Genomic DNA, 27,198 nt, shown 5'->3' with positions numbered 1-27,198 from the left:
ATGACAGGCAACTATACTCCAAAAACTCATTTTATTAATTTAACATGCATCCTCTTTTGAATTTACTTTCTGTTTTTGAAATAAACTTTGTAGATATGTTAACAATGCCAAAATACATTTTACTGAAGTGGTAAAATGTTGATAGAAATAATTATTTAAATGGATGGCCCTGATTTTTGGATTTGACAAAACAACAAAACTTCAAATAATATTAAGGGAACCAATACAGGTTTGTATTTGTTTAAAAAAAAAAGTTTTCATCTATGTTAGGTACTGAATTATGTTCCCTTAAAATTCATTTATTGAAGTCCCAACTCCCAGTAGCTCAGAGTGTAACCTTATTTGGAGATGAGCTCTTTAAAGGGATGAAGTTAAAGGATGCTTTTAGGCCTCCTTTCGAATATGGGGTCCTAATCGAATATGACTAATGCTCATAAGAAGAAAGGCCTTTGTGAGGATAAAGCAGCCATCTGCTAGGCAAGGGAGAAGCCTCAAAAGAAACCAAATATGCATACACCTTGACCTTGGACTTCTAACCTCCAGAACCCTGAGAATTATTGTTTAAGCCACCCAGTCTGTCATATTTTGTTATGGCATCCCAACAAACCAATACAATCTACTATGACATTATTTCATAAAAGGAAAGCACATTTTAAATCACAAAGGTAGGAAGGACATAATTTCTAAATTATTTTGCTTTAAAAAAAATCTTCCTAAATTTTTTTTTTCACTTTGCTATAGAACAGTGAAAATTCTGTTTTGAACAAAGAACTCCTGCTCTAAAATCATTTTTCTTCTTAATTTTTCATTCACTTTTTTCCACAATAAAAAGTAACCATCAACTACACTCATGATAAACCTAGTAATTCCAACCTAAAAAGGACATATTACCTCATAGGTCCATTTTCATAGTTAGAATATAGTTTATAAATGTATCACCTGCTATATAATAAAAGAAATCTTGTAAAAACATTTTCTCAAATGAATAATGTTTTAAATTTATAATTATTAAACTTGAAGTAGAAATACTGAATTATAAATTCATTATGGGGACTTGCCTGGTGGTTCAGTGATTAACAATCAGCCTTATCCCTGATAGCTCAGACGGTAAAGCGTCTGCCCGCAATGCGGGAGACCCGGGTTCTGATTCCTGGGTTGGGAAGATCCCCTGGAGAAGGAAATGGCAATCCACTCCAGCACTCTTGCCTGGAAAATCCCATGGACAGAGGATCCTGATAGGCTACAGTCCATGGGGTCACAAAGAGTCGGACACGACTGAGCGACTTCACTTTCACTTTCACTTTACAATGCAGGGGAGGCGAGTTCATTCCTGGTCAGGGAACTAAGATCTCACATGCCTCAGAGCACTAAGCCCAAGCACCACAACTAGAGAGCCCGTCTGCTGCAACTAGAGAATCTGAATGCTGCAACAAAGATCTCTCATGATGCAACTAAGGCCCAATGTGTGTGCATGATCAGTCACTTCAATCATGTCCAACTCTGCAACCCCATGGACTGTAGCCTGCCAGGTTCCTCTGCTCATGGAATTCTCCAACCAAGAATACTGGAGTGAGTTGCCATTCCCTTCTCCAAGGGATAAGGCCTGATCCAGCCAAATAAATAAATTTTTAAAGTAAAAAATTCATTATGAACTTTGGAAAGATTATTTATTTCATTCAATTTACACAAGTAATTTCACATTTCATTTTAAGTTCAGAGTCACAAAACATTTCTTGTATATCCAGCACTAATAAAGATCATGGTATATCAATGAAATATTTAACAACAGGGATTGATTTTTAATAGATCTCTATAAATAACATTAACAGGAAAATACACATAATACAATCTACTCTGGATCTAAGGGCCTTAATTTACTTCAATATTGAAAGAAACTAGTCTGAAAATTTTCTCATTTAAAAAACACATTGAGACAATGGGTTCAAGGATGGAAGAATGATTTGGTACTCAGCAATTCACAAATATGACATTTTTAAGATCTGAAGAAAGACTGCAAGTTGGCAGCACAAGAAATGATCTCTCTTTCTCTCTCTCTCTCTCCTCTATGGAACACAGATATTTCATATTTCATAGTTTCTGAATTTCCTCAGGAGTTCTGAAGGAGCATCCCCAGACCAGCGGAAACGAAGGTGCCAACAGTTCACATCTGCAAAACCTGTAGAAGAGAGAAGGGGATATTTTAAAATCAAAGGTAGGAAAAGTCAAGCTTATCATAGTAAAGATTTCCTAACAATAAATGAATGTAGGGTGAAGTCTTTGGTATCAGTTTTTAATATCTTACATAAATGGATAAGCAGACTTTTGAATCCTTATGAACAGGAATTGGTTTATATGGATGAGAGGAGTTCACATGTTTAAATGCTTAAGAATAAAAGGATATTTATAGATGCTTCCAGTGGTAGGAATTTTGACAATTCATCTGCAAAGAAATTGGAAACTACTTTCAAACAGCTGCCAAAAGTAAAAGGTCAATGGAAAGAATCCCTGGAAATACAAATAATTTATTCTACAACAGTAAGATTTTTTTATTTTAATAAACAACTGTGTTGAAAACTAGAAAAAGTTATGTTCATTCTCTACTATAGGAAGGGTAAATTGGCAAAATTCTTCTAGCAGGTAATTTGGCAATATTTATCAGACTCATTAAAATGTATAAACCTTTAAACCATAATTCGACTTGTAGAAATTTATCTTAATGAAATAATCATGATGTGCCCAAGAGTTTAACTATAAGGATTTTATTGTGATACCATTTATAAATGTTTCAAAGAAACAATCTAAATCTTTAGTAACAGAAAATTGATTAAAAGGCTTTGATACAGTCATTAACAATTTTTTAATATTTATCATTATAGAAAAATGTTCATAATATATTGCTAAGTAACTAGTAGTTAGGAAATAATTTTGGAGAAGCCAATGGCACCCCACTCCAGTACTCTTGCCTGGAAAATCCCATGGACGGAGGAGCCTGGTAGGCTGCAGTCCATGGGGTCGCTAAGAGTCGGGCATGACTGAGCAACTTCACTTTCACTTTTCACTTTCATGCATTGGAGAAGGAAATGGCAACCCACTCCAGTGTTCTTGCCTGGAGAATCCCAGGGATGGGGGAGCCTGGTGAGCTGCCGTCTATGGGGTCGCACAGAGTCGGACAGGACTGAATTGACTTAGCAGCAGCAGCAGCAGGAAATAATTTAGACAGCATGATCTCATTCATAAATTCATTATTTACATGGGTATTTATATAAAAGCTTTTTTAAGTCTACAAGGAATTACCCCTAAATGTTGATAGTAGCTATTCCTGAAGAGTTGCAATACATATGATTTTCATTCTTTATACTCTTTTTCTGTTCATCTGTATTTTCTTATTTTTCTACAATGAACAAGTATGCTTTATATTATTTTTTATGTTTAAAATATTTCCAATAAAACAGGTTACAGAATAATACATAAAATACAGAATAATAAATAATACATACTTCACTGATATTTAAAATATTATCTAAATATCTAGCAGGAAAAATATACACAGAATAGTTGACAGTGATTATCCCAGGAAAATAGGATCTGCACTTTCTTCAGAATTATCAGATAAAAAAATCTGAAGAATTTCCATTTGGGGGAAAAGGCAAAAAGAAAATTGTTTCTGACAACCTGTAATTGGAAGACACACAAAAAATATGTACAGTGATAGTCTTTTCATTTTAGGTATACTGCTGCTGCTGCTGCTGCTGCTGCTGCTGCTGCTAAGTCGATTCAGTCATGTCCGACTCTGTGCGACCCCACAGACGGCAGCCCATCAGGCTCCTCTGTCCCTGGGATTCTCCAGGCAAGAACACTGGAGTGGGTTGCCATTTCCTTCTCCAATGCATGAAAGTGAAAAGTGAAAGTGAAGTCACTCAGTCATGCCCGACTCTTAGCGACCCCATGGACTGCAGCCCACCAGGCTCCTCCATCCATGAGATTTTCCAGGCAAGAGTACTGGAGTGGGGTGCCATTGCCTCCTCAGTTAGGTATACTAACATATCTTAAAAATATACCAAAATAGCAGTAATAAATATTTCCCTAAGTGGTAAGACTGCAAGTTATTTGCTTGACTGTATTTTCCTCATGTTTCTACATTCAATATGTGTTATTTTTAGAGTTTAAAAAAGATGTTTTCACATTTGGGTTACCCTAGAAATAGACCCCAGACAAGAATTTGAATGCAAGTGGCTAATCTGGGAGGTGATCCCAAGAGACTCTGGTAGGGAAGTAGGGAAAGGAGCCACGTCTATAAAAGGTACATTTTCAGGAAGTTACTACTCTGGACAACTAGGGTTTGATCCCCTGGGGAGCCCTGGGAGACAATATTAAAAAAAAACTCCAGAGTTGTTCCACTTGAGGGGTGAAGGTATTGGAGAACTTATCCTCCCACTCACATTCATTATCTGATGGCTACATCCACAGGGTGTTTACTCCCTGGCACTTAACTGCCCGCTCACTTGCTGCCAAACCAGATTCACTGCCAGCGAAAGCCCTCTGGTGGGAGCCGTATGGTTGGCAATGCCTGGGAAGGCAGATGCCCAGAGGATATGTTGGCACATCAACAGCATCTGCTATGTTTGATTTTTTTTTTAACTCCAGGATGTTATGCAATACTATTTGATTCTAGAACTGTATTTATCAGAAGGCACATTTATTGCATATTTAAATGAAAATAAAGTAAACATTAGATTGTCTCGCATGTGGGTTTTCAGATGCTGTGCTTCTTTTTTTCCTGGTTGCAGTGAAGAGTCGGAAATGATGGGGGCTATTTGATGGATGTTTATGACAGAAGAGGCATCATAAGGCAAACTTCAAAGTAAATACCAAGCACTGCTTAAGGAAATCAACAAAAATGCTGAAAAGTTATGTGGGAAGTCACTTGGGACTTGGTAAAGCTGACATGAATAATATTTCTTAAATGCTGACATTATAAAAATTTTCATTGCCGTCAAATGAAATTATAAATAAGCATGCAACTGTACTTTGGCATATGAAAACCCAACTTTAAGGCACTACTCAGAACAGCCAATAATCTCTTAAATAACATTAAGAAAATACTGGTATATGCAGCCTTCAGCAAAATTTCCTAATTCTTATTCTTCAGTAGTAGCTTTCAGAACAGTGATCCTCTCCCCCTCTCACCCCCTTCACTTCCTTCCTCAACCATAGTATAATATACTTCATGATGTGAGGGTATCAAAACTGGCATCACAACTTGTTTAGAGTCAATTACAATATATCTACACTATGGAATATTTATCAATTGTTAAAACCAGTGAGTTCATCCTAAATATAAGGGTCTAAGGAGAAACCCCATAGTAATAAAAGCTAACACTAAAGAAGCACTGGCCATGTACCAGGTCCAAATAGTTTACTTATATTATTTACTTCTCAAAAAGACCTTATAAGGTAGACACTAATGTTTTAACCATTATAGAGAGATAAGAAGATATAAATACAGAGAGGTTAATTTGCTTGCCCAAGGTCACACAACTCAGCAGTGGAAAAAGCCAGGCTCTGGTTACAGAGTCTGTACTCTTAGTTACTGTATAACAGAGAGGAATGTGCACAGTATAACCCTCACAAACGAACATATGCTTATGCATGCCTTTGTTAACATAGAGAACCAGTGTAGAAGGAGACACACCTGGGCATTTGCACTGTTTTTTCAAGAAGTAGAAGCAGAGAAGGATGAGACACTAGGGTAGACACTAAGTTATTGTCTATGTATGATTCTTTGAATTTTTAAAAATTTTTTATTTTTTGGCTGCACTGCTCGAGATGTGGGACCTTAATTCCCAGACCAGGGATCAGACCTGAGCCCCCTGCCCCCTGGAAGTGGGGAGTCTTAACCACTGGACCACCAGGGATGTCCTGATTCTTTGAATTTTCAATGGTAAGCTCATATTACTTTGAGGCTTTTAAATATCTAAATAACTTTTTTAAAAAAGAAAATTTTATAGAATCTTATGAAAGGGATTTAAGTGTGGCCTTAGTGTGAGGCTCTGACATGATCAACCCCCTCAAGTCTGGTGAACTCAGAATAGGCCTGAATCTGAAATAAAAAGTCACAGGGAGGGCCTAGAGGTTCAGGAAGCACAAATCTGAATATTCCAAGGATAAATGGGGAAGCAGTCACGTGTTTGCCTGTATATGCAAACTATTGGGGGCAGGGGGGGTGTTTATATGTGTATGTTTCCCTGAAACACTTCTTGGGACATCTGGCCTTCTGCTTTGATCCGTTTGTTATATTATAACCGTTGCCAGTTATGAGGCTGATGCAATCAACTGCAGGCTCTACTAAAGGATCTCTTGGAAAACCAGCAGAGGCACCTGAATGAAGCACCAAGAATCTTTATTCCCAACAAGAAATTAGCATGTAAAAATTCTCACCAAAGAGAGTTTAGAAGTGACTATTTCTAGAAAGACTATAGTTTACCATAACCTATCTAATTACCTTCTTTTTTATAAGAAGTGTTTGAGGACATTCAGGAAACTTCTACTTAAAGGCTAGGGACTTCCCTGGCAGTCCAGTGACTAAGACTTTGCCTTCCGATGCAGGGGTGTGGGTTCGATCCTTGGTGGGGGAGCTAAGATCCCACATGGCCAAAAATCCAAAGCATAAAACAGAAGCAATATTGTACTTAAAGGCTAAATTCTACTGGGGTGTTGAAGGTAGTTAGAGTGTGGATACATAACACACCTATACAAGATAAACACAGTGGGATGGCCAGATAGACAAAGAAATGATAACCATAGCTAACAATTGCCCAGGGCTTGGTATAGGCAAATCACTGTCATAAGCATTTTGCATGGATCACCTCATTTAATCCTCTTGGTAACTCTATAAGAAGGTACCACTTAGATCTCTGTTTTGTAGATGAGGAAACTAAAGTGTGAAGGAGTTAAATAACTTTCACTTCCCTTCACTTCAGTCACTCAGTCATGTCCGACTCTTTGAGACCCCATGAACCGCAGCACGCTAGGCCTCCCTGTCCATCACCAACTCCCGGAGTTCACCCAAACCCATGTCCATTGAGTCAGTGATGCCATCCAACCATCTCTTCCTCTGTCATCCCCCTCTCCTCCTGCCCTTAATCCTTCCCAGCATCAGGGTCTTTTCCAATGAATCAGCTCTTCGCATCAGGTGGCCAAAGTGTTGGAGTTTCAGCTTCAATATCAGTCCTTCCAATGAACACCCAGGACTGATCTCCTTTAGGATGGACTGGTTAGATCTCCTTGCAGTCCAAGGGACTCTCAAGAGTCTTCTCCAACACCACAGTTCAAAAGCATCAATTCTTCGGTGCTCAGCCTTCTTCACAGTCCAACTCTCACATCCATACAGGACCACTGGAAAAACCATAGCCTTGACTAGACAGATCTTTGTTGACAAAGTGGTGTCTCTACTTTTTAATATGCTGTTTAGGTTGGTTATAACTTTACTTCCAAGGAGTAAGCATCTTTTAATTTCATGGCTGCAATCACCATCTGCAGTGATTTTGGAGCCCAGAAAAATAAAGTCTGACACTGTTTCCACTGTTTCCTCATCTATTTGCCATGAAGTGATGGGACCAGATGCCATGATCTTGGTTTTCTGAATGTTGAGTTTAAGCCAACTTTTTCACTCTCCTCTTTCACTTTCATCAAGAGGCTCTTTAGTTCTTCACTTTCTGCCATAGGGTGGTGTCATCTGCATATCTGAGGTTATCGATAGTTCTCCCAGCAATCTTGATTCCAAGTAATATAAATAATAAATGGTAGAGCTAGAATGTGAGCTGACATGGTCTCCTTCGGTGTCTCTAGCCAAGGACTTTGGGCCTCTGGATGCATGCATGGCTCTGGGCCTTTGGACCACCACCTGGCACCCAACTTGGTCCTTGCTGCTTGAGCTCTTTCATGTGCATCTGGATTTTTAGGGGCTTCTCTCATGGCTCAGACAGTATAGAATCTGCCTGCAACGCAGGAGACCTGGGTTTGATCCCTGGGTTGGGAAGATCCCCTGGAGGAGGAAATGGCAACCCGCTCCTGTATTCTTGCCTGGAGAATCCCCTGGACAGAGGAGCCTACAGGGCTACAGTCCGTCGGATCACAAAAAGGTGGACAACAACTGAAGCAACTTAGCACAGAATGTGAACCCAGGTGGGTTAGCTTAGGAGCCAAGAGTTTAACCTCTGTAATACCCTGCTTCAGTGGACCTATACGTGGGTCAGATGTCTACAGAGCTACCTACAGATAATGTATCTTCTGAGGATAGTGCAGTGCCTTAGAATGCAGACTCTGCAGTCAAACTGTCTCATCTCAGACCCCTTCCCTGCCACATACAAGCTGGATAACCTTGAGAAAATTATTCAGCCTCCCAAGGCTTCAGTTTTCTCATCTGCAAAATGAGAATAATACTTGTAATGAGGATTAAATAAATTAACTCATGTAAAATTAATATTAAATAAGATGATAGATTTTAAGTAATATACATAAAGAACTGCACACAGTAAATACCCAACACAGGGATTTCCCTGGTGGTCCAGTGGTTAAGACTTTGCCTTCCAATGTAGGGGGTGTGGGTTCAGTTCCTGGTTGAGGAGCTAATATCCAACATGCCTCAAGGCCACAAAATCAAAACATAAAACAGAAGCAATATTGTAACAAATTCAATAAAGACTTTAAAAATGGTCCCACATCAAAAAATTTTTAAAAAGTTTTAAAATAAATAAATATATACATATATACCCAACACAAGCTAGCTAGTGTTATTTCAGTAAACCAGAAGATGATCCCAGAAATGTCTCAAGTTTTCGCTTGCAAGGAATGTGTTAAGGAATATATCTAGTTTCTGTGTCGATGCTAAGTATCTTTCAAGGTGCCAAAACAACATTTATAGTTGGTACTACTAAGTAATTGGAAAGGTTGAGAATACATACGATATAAAATGGGCCTTTTAATTTCAGACCTTCTCTGTTCTACAATGGAGAAGGCAATGGCACCCTACTCTAGTACTCTTGCCTGGAGAATCCCATGGATGGAGGAGCCTGGTGGGCTGTAGTCCATGGGGTCGCTAAGAGTCGGACACGACTGAGCGACTTCACTTTCACTTTTCACTTTCATGCATTGAAGAAAATGGCAACCCACTCCAGTGTTCTTGCCTGGAGAATCCCAGGGACAGAGGAGCCTCGTGGGCTGCTGTCTATGGGGTCACACAGAGTCAGACATGACTGAAGCAACTTAGCAGCAGTAGCAGCAGCTGTTCTATAAACTACATGACATGACTTACCTGGAGAATCTGGATTTTGTGGGGAGAATGACTTCTCCACAGATTTGGATTCTTTCTGCTCCATTTTCTCTGTGGTTGAACCAAACTCCTCTTTCTTTATCTCTTTTTGCTCATCCTGTTCCTCATTTTCAATTTTGTCAGTAGGAGTCTGGTCAGATTCTTCCAACATCAGATCCTTTTTTCCTCTGACAGCCCAGTGCATTGACTACATTAATTGAAAGCAGATGTATAATATAACATCCATATTATATAGTTTCTATATTTAAAGTTCAATATGTAGTAACAATTAACCTACTATTATAGTGCCGATTAACAAAATGTTAGACTTGACTATTAGCCAGATAGTAATCAACTAATTCAGATATTAATCAATTAATCCTCACTGATTTGGAAAACTAAGACTATGAGAAGAAATTTGTATCCTAGTATAAAGGAAAGGGACCAGCATCAGATAAATTAAAATAATGATGTTTACCCAGAAAATTAGCCATAAAATTACCATATGTCCAAGAAATTCAGTTCCTAGATATAAAGAATTGAAAACAGGTGTTCAAAGAAAAACTTAGACACAAATATTCATAGCAGTCATGGAAATAATCCAAATGTCCATCAATTCATTGGATAAACAAAAATGTGGCACATCCATGCAATGAAATACTATTTGATCATAAGAAAGGAAGAAAATACTACAATATGGATAAACCTTATAAATATTATGCTTAGTAAAAGAAGTCAAACATAAAAAGCCACATTTTATATAATTCCAGAATAGACAAATTCATACAGATAGAAAGCAGATTAGTGGTTACCAGAGGCTGGGTAAGAGGGGAATAGGAAATGATTGCTAACAAGGACAGGGGTTTCCTTTTGGGGTGATGAAAAAGATATCAAACTAGATAGTGATGGTGGGTGAACATCATTGGGAATGTACTTAGTGCCACTGAACTGTACACTTTAAAATGGTTAAATGGTAGGTTTTATGTGTATTTTACTATCAAAAAACAAACAACTGGACTGTGTACCTTGAGCCGTGCCAGAGATTAAACCTACTACTGTTGTGACCTTCCTTCCAGCCATGATCAATGCAGAGCTGGCAAATATTAGAATTCTGGGTTATACATCTTCTCTTTAAGAAAACTCATGGCACAAGCAGTTGTTGTTCAGTCACTCAGTCGTGTCCAACTTTTTGCGACCCCATGGACTGCAGCACGCCAGGTTTCTCTGTCCTTCTCCATCTCCTGGAGCTCACTCGAACTCATGTCCATCAAGTCAGTGATGCCATCCAACCACCTCATCCTCTGTCGTCCCCTCCTCCTCCTGCCTTCAATCTTTCCCAGCATCAGGATCTTTTCTAATGAGTCAGGTCTTCACATCAGTGACCAAAGTATTGGATCTTCAGTATCAGTTCTTCCAATGAATATTCAGGGTTGATTTCCTTTAGGATCGACTGGTTTGATCTCCTTGCAGTCCATGGGACTCTCAAGAGTCCTCTCCAACACCACAGTTCAAAAGCATCAATTCTTCAGTGCTCAGCTTTCTTTATAGTCTAACTCTCACATCCATACATGACTACTGGAAAAAACCATTGGTTTGACCCTATGGACATTTGTTGGCAAAGTAATGTCTCTGCTTTTTAATATGCTGTCTAGGTTTGTCATAGCTTTTCTTCCAAGAAGCAAGCATCTTTTAATTTCATGGCTGCAGTTACCATCTGCAGTGATTTTGGAGCCCAAGAAAATAAATTCTGTCACTGTTTTCATTGTTTCACCATCTATTTGTCATAAGGTGATGGGACTGAATCCATGATCTTAGTTTTTTGAATGTTGAGTTTTAAGTCAGCTTTTTGACTCTCCTCTTTCACCTTCAAGAGGCTCTTGAGTTCCTCTTCACTTTCTGCCATAAGGGTAGTATCATCTACATATCTGAGGTTATTGATATTTCTCCCTGCAATCTTGATTTCAGTTTGTGCTCCATCCAGCCAGGTATTTCACAATATGTACTCTGCATATAAGTTAAATAAGCCAGGTGACAAATATAGCTTTGACGTACTCCTTTCCCAATTTTGAACCATCCTGTTGTTCCAGGTCTGGTTCTAACTGTTGCTTCTTGACCTGCATACATGTTTTGGAGGAGTTTTCTTTAAGAAAACTCATGGCACAAAGCAGGAAATTAGTCAATATTTATTGTGAAATATCTGTCCTAATTTTAAGAGAATTCACTTCAAGTCCAGTTACCATCAAATAACTAGAACTTTTAAAATATCTTTCCATTTGATTTTTCTAATGATACTGTGGACTTCCCTCAGAGAAGGCGATGGCACCCCACTCCAGTACTCTTGCCTGGAAAATCCCATGGATGGAGAAGCCTGGTAGGCTGCAGTCCATGGGGTCGCAAAGAGTTGGACACGACTGAGTTACTTCACTTTCACTTTTCACTTTCATGCATTGGAGAAGGAAATGGCAACCCACTCCAGTGTTTTTGCCTGGAGAATTCCAGGGATGGGGGAGCCTGGTGGGCTGCCGTCCATGGGGTCACAGAGAGTCGGACACGACTGAAGTGACTTAGCAGCAGCAGCAGCAACATGGACTTCCCTGGTAGCTCAGATGGTAAAGTATCTGCCTACAATGCAGGAGACCCAGGTTCAATCCCTGGGTCGGGAAGATCTCCTGGAGGAAGAAAATGGCAACCACTCCAGTATTCTTGCCTGGAAAGTCCCATGGATGGAGGAGCCTGGTAGGGCTACAGTCCATGGGGCCGCAAAGAGTCGGACACGACTGAGTGACTGCACTTTCCTCCCATTCATTAATAGAATTATTCTGGAGACTTTTTATGGAATGTGTCTGTATACATTATGGAAGGTTTCTGAAAGAAAACACAAGAAACTACAATGGTGGCTTTCTGGGAGAGGGAAGTAGCACTGAGGTATGAAATAAAGATGGACTCACTTTTTATTACATATCCTATTGTACTAGTTTGTTTTTTAAAAAACAAAAGTGTTTTATTATTTTTTAAGTTACAGTTTCAGAAAAATCAGGGACCATAAATCAAATGTTGGGCATTTCCTCATTGACGTCTATATTAAAACTTTTATATTTTTAGACAAACACAAGATTCAAAACACTTGAAAACTCTCCCCAGATACCTGATATCCTAGAATGGTGTCCAATATACTTGATAGTGGTCCTTTGCCAAATAATTTAACTGTGTAATTTTTCCAACCTAGCTCTGGCTACTGATGGTGATGTCAGGAGTGAAGAAAAAATGAAAAATGGATCTTCCAAATGGAGCAAAGGTAAGAAACCATTACTTTTACCCATGCATACTTTTGGACCCTTTTCACATATGTCCCACATATGTATTTCCTTCTTTTTTTTTTTTTGGCCGAGCTACATGACTTTTGAGATCTTATTTCCTTGGCCAGGGATTGAAGCTGGACCATGGCAGTGAAAGTGTCCAGTCCTAACCTTGGGACTTTCAGGGAACTCTCTGTATTTCCTATTAAGATGCTTAAAACTGGATGGATGAGTAGATAAATTAAAGGCAGAATAGATGAATACAGAGTAAGAAAGAGAGAGAGTTTGCTGTATCAAGAATATTCAAGTAGAATAATTAGCTGTGGCATAAGCAAAACAATAAACATAACTGTTTCTTGAAATCTCATCTGATACTGTGGGATGCTGTTCCTAAAGCACTACTGAACAGTAACCTCTGTTACTCAGAAACCCAAGAAAAACCCAAAAGCCATGTATTGGGGCAAATTAAAACCACAGAATAAATTATTTTCCTAATAATGAGGAAATTGTTTTCCTGTGCTAAAAAAAAAAAAAAGAATAAAAGCAGAGCAAGAGCACAAAACAAAAACATTGATTTTCTGAAGTCCAAGGCTTAGTGAATAAATTCAGAAGTTGTGACATTTAAAAATTGTGCCAAAACTCACAGAAGGGGCCACTGCCTCTGCTACACACACATCCCATGATGCAAGGGACTTCAGGCTTTTCATCTGCAATGCACTGAAGTCTGAACTCTCTCAAAATACTGCAGCTGCCAACTCCTTCCCAGAGCACCACTTTATTTGCCAGTTTGAACAAAGCAACATGGGGAGGCAGTGGCCCATTACATGTGGACTTGGCCATGTTTGCTTACCCAAGCAACGTGAGGGGGATGGGGCGGGGAAGCAGCAGGGATCATCAGCATCTTACAGAACTTAGAGTGATACCATAATTTCTTACCACTTGTCTCAGGAGCACTAACACTGACCACATAGACAGGAACCAGGAGAAGCACCTCATCAGAAGAAAGGGAAAGTACAAACTGGTAAAATGCTTCCTTGGAATCTTAAATAAATCTGTTCATCATCATTTTTTAAGAGAATTTAGAAATGCTAATAATATGGTGTTTATGAATAGCAGCCAACATGATCACAAATGGGCTTCCCAGATGAAGCTAGTGGTAAAGAGCCTGCCTGCCAATGCAGGAGACTTAGGAGGTGCAGGTTCAATCCTCGGGTCAGGAAGATGCTGGGAAGAGGGCATGACAACACAATCCAGGACTCTTGCTGGGGAATCTCATGGACAGAGGAGCCTGGTGGGCTACAATCCATGAGACCACAAAGAGTCAGACATGACTGAAGTGACTGAGCACACACATGATGACAAATGGATGATCTCAACTAAATTAAAAGGTACAAAGATACATTCAAATATAGATAAATAAATATATATGTAGATACACATACATAAAATATACATACTAGAGGGCAATATAGCCTTGTGCACACCCTAAAACCATAACGATATTCAAGCCTTCTGCCTTGATCCAACCAGAGAACTCACTTCTTTCCACATTCAACCTGTCTCTCCTCAACTGCAAAGGAGCATCATCCTAATTCCTCTTCCCCAAAGAAAGAACCAATAAAGCAAAGTCATCATTCAATGTAACTGGCTCTCACACTAACAAATGATGGGCAGAAAACACTGGAAGGAAATGCATCAAAATACTAATGGGGTTATCTTGGCATGGCAGCATTATAAAGTCTTTTTTTTTTTCTTTTTATATTTTGGTGTCTTCTAAATTTTCTCTGACAAGTCTATATATATGTACAACTAGGTTTTAAAAATTTAATTAAGGACTTCCCCAGTGGTGCAGTGGTTAAGACTTCGCACTTCCATTGCAGGAGACACAAATTTGATCCCAGGTTGAGGAATTAAGATATGGCATGCCAAAGGGTGTGGCCAAAAATAAAAAATTAACAAAATAAAAATTAGATGGAGTTATGATTGCCAAAATATATTAAGGAGGGAGTTTCTGGGTACCAGTAATATGTGTGTTGGGGAGAGGAGAGGTTACAAGTATACACTTCACAACTGTTTGCTAAATTATAAATGCAGGTGTTGAGCATTTTTCTGTAGGTTTTATTTCAAAATAAAAGTGTTAATTTTAAAAAGAGGCAATGGCTTCAGCTGGTGTAAAATATAATCTAGTTTTAGTTTGGTTGGGTTGAGTCTGTTGTTATTGTTTTATTTGCTTAGTTTCTTGGGTTTTTTGCATGTGCAAGGAATAGAGGAGGCTGGCCAGTGGCTTTGTCTGTGGAGGGCAAAGGATACTGAGAAACTTAGTGAAAGACTGAGAGTAAGAAATGCAAGCTTTCAGGGCTCAGAGAACTGAAAACGTAAGCTGTATGTGTCACAGGTCAGCTAGGTGGCCTGTATACAATATCTTGACTCTCTGTCTCAGTACTCCTCTCTCAGAATAAAAGCGCCTACAGTCTGCCTTAGATGACAGGGTGAGGATTAATGACTGACCTATAGTAAATACTCTGAAAGCATTTGTAGTAACTGATACAGCATGGGACATTTTTAACAGCTTATGAGAATGTTTTTCTCAGAATTTTATTTTCACTGTGGCTTCTCTGTAACCCTTTCCCCAGAACCATCCTCAAGCCATTTTGGAGGAAGAACCATTCACACCGTGGATTCCTTGGGGTAAAACCATTTAACAAGATAGCAATGATTTCCCTAAGATTCTTTAAGCCGGAAAGGTATCTGTTTTCAAGTTATTCCAAGATCTGAAGGCCACAGTTACTGAAGTCCCCACTTCATATTCCCTTTTTTAAACCAACATTACATATCTAGATTTAAATTTCCCTTTTTTAAACCTATATTACATATCTAGACTTAAATTTCCAACATACTCATTGACCTGATCGAACACTTTTTTAGTTGTATAGTTGCTTTACAATGTTGTGTTCGTTTCTACTGTACAGAAAAATGAAAGAGCCATTCATACCTGTACATCCCCTCCCTCTTGGTGATTGATTTATCAAAAGTTTTACAAATTAAACTATCAGGAGGAGCTTCTAAAAAGGAAAAAGTAAAATCAATAGCTGGTTAAGTGACAAGGACTTGCAGTGGGGGAAAAAAATACAAATTAGAGTTTCATCACCGTTGAATGATAGAAATGTATCATCCCTGAAGCTGTGTGAGGAATTTGCTCTAGGAGATTCTCATGTTAGGAACCTGTGTGATGCTGCAAAAGTGCATTGTGATTTGTCCTTAGGGCAAGGAAACATGCAGATGTGTTTCAGATAAATGTCACCTAAAATTTCAAGTCCTGAATTATAACCATTTTATTGTCAGAATGGCATATGTAGTATATCTAGTCCAAATACCCTAATGATGATATTTATCTACACAATGGTAGTGATCTAATAGGTGGTGAACAAAACTAGGTATGACAATTGTTTTAATTTCTCTAGAGTACTGAGTGTGAAAGGATGGATAAAAAAATGCACACACACACAAAAAACGACAACTAAAATGTTATAGAGAACCTTACTTCTGCTGTGATGTTTTCACATGCAGAAATCACTATGAGAATTAGAACAGAAAGGAATGAAAGGAAGTTACAGAAAGTCTATCTGGGACTTCCCTAGTGGTGCAGTGGTCAAGAATCCGCCTGCCAAAGCAGAGGACACGAGTTCAATTTCTGGTCCAGAAAGATCGCAGGTGCTACATGGCAACTAAACTTGTGTGCCGCAGTCACTGAGCCCATGTGCCTCAACTACTGAAGCCCGTGTGCCCCAAAGCCCGTGCTCCACAACTAGAGAAAGTCCACACACAGCAACAAAGACCAGTGCAGCCAAAAATAAATAAATAAATAAAAATTTTTTTAAAAAAGAAAGTCTATCCAGTGAGGTACAAAACACATGAAACTTGGTGTAGGGATTTCAAAGTTCACTGAGGAAGAAATACAGAAACAGCATGGTTGAGCCCAAACAAAGAAGACTGTGCAAGGAAAAATATCACTGCTGATTTAAAGTGGAAAGATATGCATTTCATCATTTTTGTACTACTAATAAAAATAAATCCCAGACCAAACGCTAGCCCAGCCTAGTATTTCAACATTGCTGACAAGACCAATAATGCAGCCAGTAAGTTGACTCATTGGAAAAGACTCTGATGCTAGGAGGGATTGGGGGCAGGAGGAGAAGGGGACGACAGAGGATGAGATGGCTGGATGGCATCACTGACTCGATGGACGTGAGTCTGAGTGAACTCTGGGAGTTGGTGATGGACAGGGAGGCCTGGCATGCTGTGATTCATGGGGTCACGAAGAGTCGGACACGACTGAGCGACTGAACTGAACTGAACTGAACTGAAGATCTGAAATGTTATTATTGTAAGCCCTCAAACAGTTCATAATTAAACTAAATTCTAAGCAGAAATGATGTGTTTGGAGATAGGACATTAGTATTTAATGGAAAGACATCTGCAATATAAATTAGAACAGGGACTTGGAGAAGACTTTTTGAAAAATCCACAACTAACTTGATATTAGCAGTTAAAATTAAGTAATACAGTTCAGTGGATCATCAAGAAAAATGAACTATAAATCGAAAGGCATTAAAATAGCAAGGGTCACTAATTCAGTAGCAGTTACAGTGTGTAATACTCAAGAGAATAGAAATATGGTTATATAGAGGTGGCAGAACAATGTTTAGTCAGAGTTAAGGAATTTTGGATATACACAATGTAGAAGAAAAATCCTATTTTTGAGTATGTGAAGCTAAGTCACTATTTTTTTAAAGATTCTCTCTAGTTATTCTGTATGTATATTCAACAGTCTTATGGTTAGTCCTTCATAAATAATTAACCAACCGTAAACAAATCATATGAATATATACTGCATTCTAAAATGAAATGAAGAAAAGCATTTATATGTTATGTAGAGTGGCTTTAACTATATACTTTGAGAGTTTTGCATTGTTCTTCCCCATTACTTCAAAGATCCTCCCTCACTGGTACAGGTCATATATCAGTGAAAAAATAATTTGATCAAGTATTGTTTAAATAAAAACTATTAAGAAGAAACCTGAAGAACCAGAATTTAAGAGATGTGAATCACTTTATACACTTATTCTAACATGTCCCTGAACACTTCCTTATAAGGTAACTTCTCCATTTTTAAGTTTCATGTTATAGAAAAGTATCCCTGTAGGGAAAAAAATAAAGCAGATTTTAAAAATCCTGTAAATTATGCCTAAGAATGTAGAAACCTTTAAAATTACATTCTCTCTGCAATCTACAATGGTCCATGGAAGAACAAAATAAATATATAACATAAAAAATTATAGAGATTATTTTATATTTGGTTTTTTAATGGCATGGAAGAAAATAACAGGATGGTTTTAAAAGTCTCTCTGCATCTATCCAATAATTCTTTTACCAAAATTAATAACAGGAATAATGTACAGATTTCTTTGATTAATCAGGTCCTGTTTTTATTGACTTTATTAAGCTTTGAGAAGAGAACAGGCTCATATGAACTAAAAAGATGGAGCATATGAATATGCATTGGTTCAAAATTCAGCAGTGTTATATGAGCAACTTGAGAAGCACAGTTATCAGAATGTATCAAACAGTAGATGCTAACAGGAAGCATATGTATATACATATACATGTATACATATCTACATATACATATACAAACAGCCAGAGACTGAAAAGCACAGTCGGAGATTCTTCTGACCCTGATGTATTGAATTTCCTTTCACAAGATTTTGTGGATACTGCATTGTATCCAGATTCTACCAGCTTCTTGGTCTTCTCTCTCCTCTTGTCTGTTGATACTTTAAGCTGCTGTGCTGTGTGCTGTGCTTAGTTGCTCAGCCATGTCCAACTCTTTGCGACCCCATGGACTGTAGCCTGCCAGGCTCCTCTGTCTATGGGAATTCTCCAGGCAAGAATATTGGAGTGGGTTGCCATGCCCTCCTCCAGGGGATCTTCCCAACCCAGGGATCGAAACCAGGTGTCCCACATTGCAGGCGGATTCTTTACCATCTGAGCCACCAGGGAAGCCCCTTTAAGCTACTATGTGAGTCTAATCCAGGGCAGCCTGAGCTTCATAAATTCCCTTCATCCCAGAGAGAAACCTACCATTTTCACCGAGTCACTCAAAGTTTCCCACTGCTGGAATGACATTGACATCTGGCTCCTTCGCCAGTGGTCATAGCGGGCTCGACTTGCTTCATTAGTCAAAATGTCCTTTGCCTTCTGCAGTTTCTGAAAAGTCTCCACTGAAAAACAAATCAAAAAATGAGCATGCCCTGGAGGAGTTATTTTAAATGCCCAAACTGATCTCACTGAAATAGGTGTCTGTTATTTACCAGCTATGTAACCTTGGGCCAATTCACTTCATCAAGCTTTCTTTTCCTCATTTATAAAGTGTACTGTAAGGACAAGTGAGATAATGTATGCAAAGTACCTGGCTCACAGTTTATCCACTCCCTTTACTGAGCTCCAGTGATGTGACAGGTGCTATCCCAGGTGCTGATGATGCAGATATGAGCAACAGACATAATTTATCTCATGGGATAGACATTTACAAACATTGGATAAGTTACAGTCTTTTCTGTGTGTGTGTGTGTGTGTGTGTGTGTGTTCAGCCACTCAGTCATCTCTGAATCTTTGTGACCCCCTAGACTGTAGCCAGCCAGGCTCCTCTGTCCATGGAATTTTCCAGGCAAGGATACTGGAAAGCAGTAAAGAATCTGCCTGCAATGCAGGAGATTCAGGTTCAACCCCTGGGTCTGGAACAATTCCCTGGAGGAGGGCATGGCAACCCACTCCAGTACTCTTGCCTAGAGAATCCCATGGACAGAGGAACCTGGCAGGCTGTAGTCCATAGGGTCGCACAGAGTCGGACACGACTAAGTAGCAGCAGCATGGAATCTAGAAAGATGGTACTGAGGAACCTATTTGCAGAGCAGCAATGGAGGTGCAAACATAGAGAACAGACTTATGGACACCCTCAGGGGACAGGGGAAGGAGACGGTGGGATGAATGGAGTGAGTAGCGTGGAAACATACACACTCCCATATGTAAAATAAATAGCCAGTGTGAATTTGCTGTGTGACTTGGAACTCAAACCAGGACTCTGGTGACTACTCTGTGACTACGTAGAGGGGCAGGATGAGTATAGTTTCTTGTTCACAACAACCTTATCAAGTGGATATTATTAATATTAGTATTATTCACATTTTACATGGTCTAAAGCTAAAGGAGGTTAATGTGACTTGTCCTAAGCTACAAGTGATGGAGCCACGATTCAAACCCAAGCCTGCCAGGCTCCCCAGCTGGTGCTCACCAGGCTACACTTGCCTGCCTCCTGCCCCTTCCATTTTCCTACAGTACATGTTACCCTCTAATCCCCACTTTCTCCTTCATCTCTGAGGATAATGAAAATGTCAACATTCATCACTAAGATGCAGGTTGTGCCCTTGAGAAACTTAGAGTCTAGTAAGGAAGCAGACATATACACAAATCATTTCAATACAGTGTGCTAAAGAGAAATACAGAAGTAAGATTGATTGTGCTTGAGGACTCAGGAAATACTTCACTAGTTTCCTCTACACTTGGGGTCATCCTTGATTCTTCTCTTTCTTTCACATCTCATTTCTAATTCATCAAGTCCTGTTGACTCTATCTGTGGAGTCAGTATATCTTTAAACTATCCCCAAGCTTTGACCTCTTGCCCCTACCTCCACGGCCGTCACTCTAGTCCAAGCCACCATCCTCTCTTGGCTGGATGATTATATTAGCTGCTCAACTCCCTGCCTTTGCCTTGCTTTTTCTTCTACACAGCAGTCAGAGTGGTCTTTTCAAAAATAATTTACATAGGGGATTCACTGGTAGTCTGATTATTGGGACTCTACGCTTTCATAGCTGAGGGCCTGGGTTCAACTAAGACTCTGCAAGCCACACAGCATGGCCAAAAAAGAGAGAAAAAAAAAAGGAAGAAGGACTTCACTGGTGGTCTGTGGCTAAAACTCCACATTCCCAATGGAGGAGGCTGGGATCATTCCCTGACCAGGGAACTAGATCCCACATGCCACAACCAAGAGTTCACATGCTGCAACTAAAGATCCTGTGTGCTGCGTCTAACACCCAGCACAGCCAAATAAATAAATAAAATTAAATATTTTTTTAAATGATCTTAAAGAAAAAAGAAAGTAAAAGAAGTCACATAATATCACTCTTCTACTCAAAATCACTTCCATTTTTACTTTTCATTTTTGTTGGAATTAAACTGAAAATTCTCATCATGGCTATTAGGTCTGGCATGCTCTGCCTGCTCTCTAGCCTTCTCTTCCTTCTCCAACTTCATTTCCTCCTACTTTTCCCATCTCCTTCGCTACAGCCATAGTAGCCGCCCTGATGTTCCTTGAGTACACCAAGCACACTGCAGCCCCAGGACTTGGAACTTGCTGTCATTTCTGCCAAGAATACTTTACCCTAAGCACTCACACAGCTTACTTCTTCCAGATGTCAGCTTGGGTATTGTCTTGTTGATGGAGTTTTCTCCAACCTTCTACATAAAATAGCTGCCCACCCCATCAGCCCCATTCCTTTATCTCCCTCACTCTGCTTTACTTTTCTTCATGGTACCTGAGTGTGTGCTAAGTCACTTCACTCATGTCTGACTTTGTGCAACATTATGGACTATAGCCTGCCAGGCTCCTTTGTCCATGGGATTCTCCAGGCAGGAATACTGGAGTGGGTTGCCATTTCCTCCTCCAGGGGATCTTCCCAACCCAGGGATTGAACCGGCATCTTTTATGTCTAACCTGCAATGGCAGGGGGGGTCCTTTACCTCTAATGCCACCTGGGAAGCCCCCTGGCACCTACCCCCTGACATTATGTACAGTTATTTGTTTATAATCCTCCATGAGCATACAAACTCCATGAGGGCAGAGACTTTTGTTTTCTGCTGCATCCCTTGTACTAAAGCAGTGTAGCAGGTGCTCAAAAAGTATTTGTTCAATGAATGAATGAGTGAATGCTTCCAATTTGAATGTGAATATAAAGATGTTCATGGAATGCTGTTACCTGAGCTCCAAGCACCAAAAAAGTGACATACCCTTAAAACAGTTTGTGAATTAGGCACCTTTTAATAGTGTTAGTGGAAAAAATAATTAAAATTATCCTGACAGTGCTTAAAAATAGCTCATGAGAAGTAGTCAATATCCTCTGAAACAAAAGACATTAGGACAATGTACAGTCAGTACTGATAGTACCACCATCCCAATCGTGAAACTACTGAAATACTTCTGTTCCCCAGTTGGTAAAGGGCTACTGTTCCTGAGCTCTCATCCCCCAAAACCACTACTTCAACTATTCCTTCAGCAACCAGAGATACTGCCCAGCATGGCAGGGTTCCTCCTGGGCCCTGTCCAAAGCTGGGCAGCACAGGTGCTTAATATATCATTAAATATTTGATATCACCGCTGGAGGTAGTAGCAATCGATGGATTAAAAGGAAAATCCTAAAGGTGGGGCTATTGAAAGCGAAGGAAAACAAATACATAAAAAACATCTTGCAATAGCTGCCAGCTCAAGTGAGTAATCCTTCCTGTTGCTGACGACAATGTAAATGTACCAGTGTATAAATGAGATGTCACTTTTTCCAACAGAAATAAAAAGCTCGTTAAATTATTACCATGGATGCACACACCAGTGACTACTAGAGCAGAGGTTGTAAAAATTTACATTTTTATCTACAATTCACCTTCTCTTTGCACATTATTGTTGGCCTCATTTTTCAGAGTTTCCGGAATGAAAGAAATTATTCTTATGTCAATCCCTCAACAGCAGATGATAAGCAGAAAGCAAAAGAGACCTTACCTTTCCTGTTAGGTGGCCTTTTCTTTGTTCCACACCTTCACCACATTTAATAAAAAATGTGCTTGGATTTATATTTGTCCTTTAATATACCAGCTAATCAAATGAATCATACAAGATAAACATGTACCAGTTCTGGGAAGAGAGATTTCATTTTATAAGCTTATACGAGAAAATGATGATGGAATACTTAAGAAACATTCCAATTTAACTCCAGGTCTGCTTTGAAAATACAGAGGTCCTCTTAATTCATATTTCACAATAAAAATTATATTATTATAATAGCCACATTTTAACTGTAGGCCACTTAAAATTACTTGAGAAATAATAATGAGAAGAAGTCAGGACATGCTTTGAAAACAATCTGGAGGAAAATATATCCACTGTTAACAGTGTTTCTCTGGCAAAGAGAGATAAGAGCAGACTTTCACTTTCAACATTATTTAATACTGTATGTTATTTTTATTCTAAGGGGAAAAAAAAGCAATAAAGAGTTTTTAAAGTAGGAAAACATTGAGACATTGAAAGATGTCAATTAGTAAAAGACAAAGAGTTTCCCTTCTTCAAATATTCAGATGTCTCTGAAGCCTGTAAATCAATAACAAAAATACCATTTCACAGGTCCTTAAGTTAGTCTGAAATCTCTTCAGGGTCAAAGGGAAGTTAATAAAGGGTTGACTTGAAACCACTGCTGTCACACATACACACACACACACACACACACAGGACTGGCATGAGCACCAACCAGCGGCTTTTGATCTCAGTGACTCAATTTCTATAGCACGACCAGTCCTGCCTGCATCACCTACTGCAAAAGGAGGATCTCAAAAAGCCTTAGGTTTAGATTTTTTTTAATGAGAGAAATAGCTAATGTTTATTTACAAAAAAATGTCCCACTTTGTTAGATTTTTATCTTGCAGTGCTTCATAGAAAAGAAAAGTACACTGAATCATAATTGCCGACATCCATTGAGTTCTTCCCACATGCCAAATACCTCTAATCCTCACAGCAGATACATGGGCTTCCCAGGTGGCGCAATGGTAAAGAATCTGCCTGTCAAGGCAGGAGATGCAGGAGACTCAGGTTTGATCCCTGGGTCAGGAAGATCCCTTGGAGGAGGGCATGGCAACCCACTCCAGTATTCTTGCCTGAAGAATCCCATGGACAGAGGAGCCTGGCGGGCTACAGGCAATGGGGTCACAAAGAGTTGGACACGACTGAGCAACTGAGCACAAAGAGACAGAAGAGGTGATAATATGCTATCCGTCTCCCATTCTGCCTAGGAGAATGCTGAGGCTCAAAGAGGTTGCCAAAAATCAACTAGTTCATAAATAGGAGCTAGAAGCAATGCAGACAGACAGACCTGTGTTCTTATCTACTACTCCATCATACTACCAAATCAGTCATTTCAATGGCAATGGTTGAGACTACATTTAGCAAGCCAAAAAGGCATATTACACAAGTTTAATTTCTTCTACCTGCAGTTGCTCTACAGGCTTAGCTTTTTACCTTAATGAAATGTGTTTCAAAATCTGTCCAATATATTCTGGATTTCAGTCAAGCTAAAACCAGCATCAGGGTGAATTTTTGTTTCACATTTTAAAGTATTTTTATCAGTAACCTTAACCCTTCTGCAAGTATGTAAAGAACGACTTAAATTTTCAGGAAGTCATGTTCATCCAAATTAAGTAAACAGATGCTTGAACATGTTTGAAAACAATTTCTATCCAAAGGTTGAATCATCTATCTATTGCAAGCCTGACAAAGGAAGATATTAATGTCTGTGTATCTTTTCATTTTAAACAGTATTTACACAGTCCAGTGTTTCTCTGAACAAGAAACCTTCAGACACCCGTACATGAAAACTCCCATCACTATGGCAACTAGAATGGCAATGACTGCACAATGATTCATCATGTATCCTTAATGGAAATCATTTGCCGTGACAGAAAAACAACTCAACGCCATGCTTCACTGGGAGAGAACCCAGTTAAAGAATAATCTGTAGTGGTGATTTTTTTAAGTGTTTATCAAATTTTTACAGTTTTATGCTAGGATATCTATCTTAATATTAATTCTAGAAGGGTAACTAATATATGTCTCCTACAGAAATGTTCATGAATTCATTCTTCCACTCATTCAAGAAAGTTTGTGCACAAAGTAGCTGTCCTCCATGGCAGGTGCTGTTCATACTATTTTGGGTGCAAGGCATACCATTTTGAATGAGATAAGCAAGACCAGCTTCACAGAGCCTCCAGTATAACTAATAAGCAAACAGTTAACAAGCTAACAATATAATATACAGTCGGCCACCTGACATATGTATAGGGGGCTCTGGGTAGCTGGAGCACACATGAATCCCAGAGGAAGTGATGGCCAAGCTGAGACCTGACTTGGGAGCACGACCCAGCCAATCAAAAGCAGGGCAGGGAGGTAAGCAGGCCTCAGGAATGTTCCAGGCAGAAAAAGCAATAAGTATAAAGGTTTAGAGAGTAGACAGCAGGATACATTAAAGAGCCAAGGTAGTTCTTTTTTTTTTTTTTTAAATAATTCTTTAAATCCTGGGATATTTTAAAATATTTATTTTTGGCTGAGTCGAGTCTTAGTTACAGTACCCAGGCTCTTCACTGTGACACATGGGCTTCCCTTTATTTGTGGTACGCAGGCTCCAGAGCATGTGGGCTCTTTGGTTTGCAGCACACAGACTCTCTAGTTGAGGCACTCGGGCTTAGTTGTTCTGTGGCATGTGGGATCTTAGTTCCCCGACCAGGGATTGAGCCCATGTCCCCTGCATTGGAAATCAGATTCTTTTTTTTTTTTTTTTTCAGGAATTTTTTTTTTTTTAACTTTACAATATTGTATTGGTTTTGCCAAATATTGAAATGAATCCGCCACAGGTATACATGTGTTCCCCATCCTGAACCCTCCTCCCTCCTCCCTCCCCATACCATCCCTCTGGGTCATCCCAGTGCACCAGCCCCAAGCATCCAGTATCGTATATCGAACCTGGACTGGCGACTCGTTTCATATATGATATTTTACATGTTTCAATGTCATTCTCCCAAATCTTCCCACCCTCTCCCTCTCCCACAGAGTCCATAAGACTGGAAGTCAGATTATTAACCACTGGACCACCAGGAATGTCCCTAGGAGCCAAAGTAGTGCTGAGTGGCTGAAACATAGGGTTGTAAGCATGGTGGTGAAGAGAAAATGAGACTGGAGATGTGGGGAGGGGCACAACATGAAGGGGCTTATGCCTCAAGGCCCAGCAATGACAAAGAATGAACCACTGTTACATGTACAATCAAGGTGTAAATATTACAGACATAAGGTAAAGCAAAAGAAGCTTCACAAAAGAGTACATACCATATGATTCCACGTATATAAAATTTAAACTAGGCAAAACTAATCCATGATAATAAAGATCCAACAATGGGAAAGGGTGCTGACACTGAAGGGGACATGAAAAGGGACTTTTCCTGGAGTGGTAGAAATGTTCTACGTCTTCATCTGGGCAGTGGTTAAACTGGTTATATGTAGACAAAAATTTATCAAGTTTATACTTATGGTTTTTTCACATTTGCTTTAAGTAAGTTATGTCTTAATAAAAAGGGGAAAAATCAAATGTGCAATGGTAATAGTTAAGTATCTAACAAAAGATGACTCTAAACATTGGAAAATAACCCATTTATACAATCAAAGGGATCAGTGATTTCTAGAGAAAATTAATTAAGAGCTTTAAGATAAGGGAAATTTTTTTTAATGAAAAGGAGTTGAGTTTTACCATTTGTGAAATGTGGAGTTAAAGATAAGTCTTAATGGGCTTTCTTGGTGGCTCCAAGGGTAAAGAATCCGCCTGCTAATGCAGGAGATGCAGGTTCAATCCCTGGGTCAGGAAGATCTCCTGGAGAAGGAAATGGCAATCCACTCCAGTATTCTTGCCTGGGACATCCCATGGGCAGAGGAGCCTGGCAGGCTACACTCCATGGGGTTGCAAAGAGTTGGACACAACTTAGTGACTAAACAGCAGCAGACATGTCTTAATCATATTTTCCTTACAGAAAAATCACATATAGTACTTCCCTGATGGTCCAGTGGTTAAGACTCCACTCTTCACTACAGAGGAGTGAGGGTTCAATCCCTGCCCAGGGAAGATCCCATATGTTCCAAGACACGGCAAAAAAAAAAAAAATCATAGGTATACACATACTAGACATATACCAATAGTATACACATATATTATAGTAACCATAGTCATCAAGTTTTAGATAGTATTACCTACTCTGAGAATAAAATCAGGGTAGGAATATACAAAAGACTTGAACTGCATTGGTGAAGTTTTAAGCTGGGTGGTACATACATGGACACGACTGAGCGACTGAGCATGCACATAAGAGGTGAGAGAAGGATGAATAATGAGGCCAGTTTTTGACAGAGTGACATTGAAATGTGCTCAAAAGGATATTTTCAAAAAGCAGCAAAGCCACAGTCTGAAACTGAGGAATGAGAACTGAGTTAAGGATAAAATGGGAAGCCATCAACAAATAACTGATGATTGAAAACCACAGACTTCAACAAAATTCTAGAGAAAAAGTGGGGAGTAAGCCCAGAAGAGAGTTTAAAACTTTTTTAAAGATTTTTTATGTGTTCCATTTTTAAAGTCTGTACTAAATGTGTTACAATATTGTTTCTGTTTTACGTTTTGCTT

General features: G+C 39.2%; 1 protein-coding gene across 1 annotated transcript in view; it reads right to left on the bottom strand.

Annotated features, from left to right (window-relative positions):
* Window positions 1-1,651: 1,651 nt before the first annotated feature.
* The window catches only part of DNAJC12 (DnaJ heat shock protein family (Hsp40) member C12), a 45,383-nt gene continuing 19,836 nt past the window's right edge, over window positions 1,652-27,198 (bottom strand). Inside the window, exons 4-6 of the mRNA XM_005907333.3 lie at window positions 18,748-18,887; window positions 9,314-9,518; window positions 1,652-2,176 (exon numbers count right to left, since the gene is read on the bottom strand). Coding sequence (XP_005907395.1) covers window positions 2,082-2,176; window positions 9,314-9,518; window positions 18,748-18,887 — 440 coding nt within the window. The 3' untranslated portion in view covers window positions 1,652-2,081. The remainder of the gene's footprint in view (window positions 2,177-9,313; window positions 9,519-18,747; window positions 18,888-27,198) is intronic.

The sequence above is a fragment of the Bos mutus genome, chromosome 28, assembly GCF_027580195.1.
Source record: "Bos mutus isolate GX-2022 chromosome 28, NWIPB_WYAK_1.1, whole genome shotgun sequence".
Lineage (NCBI taxonomy): Eukaryota > Metazoa > Chordata > Mammalia > Artiodactyla > Bovidae > Bos > Bos mutus.
The sequence above is the reverse complement of the archived record's forward strand: the minus strand, read 5'-3'. Positions and strand labels throughout refer to the sequence as shown.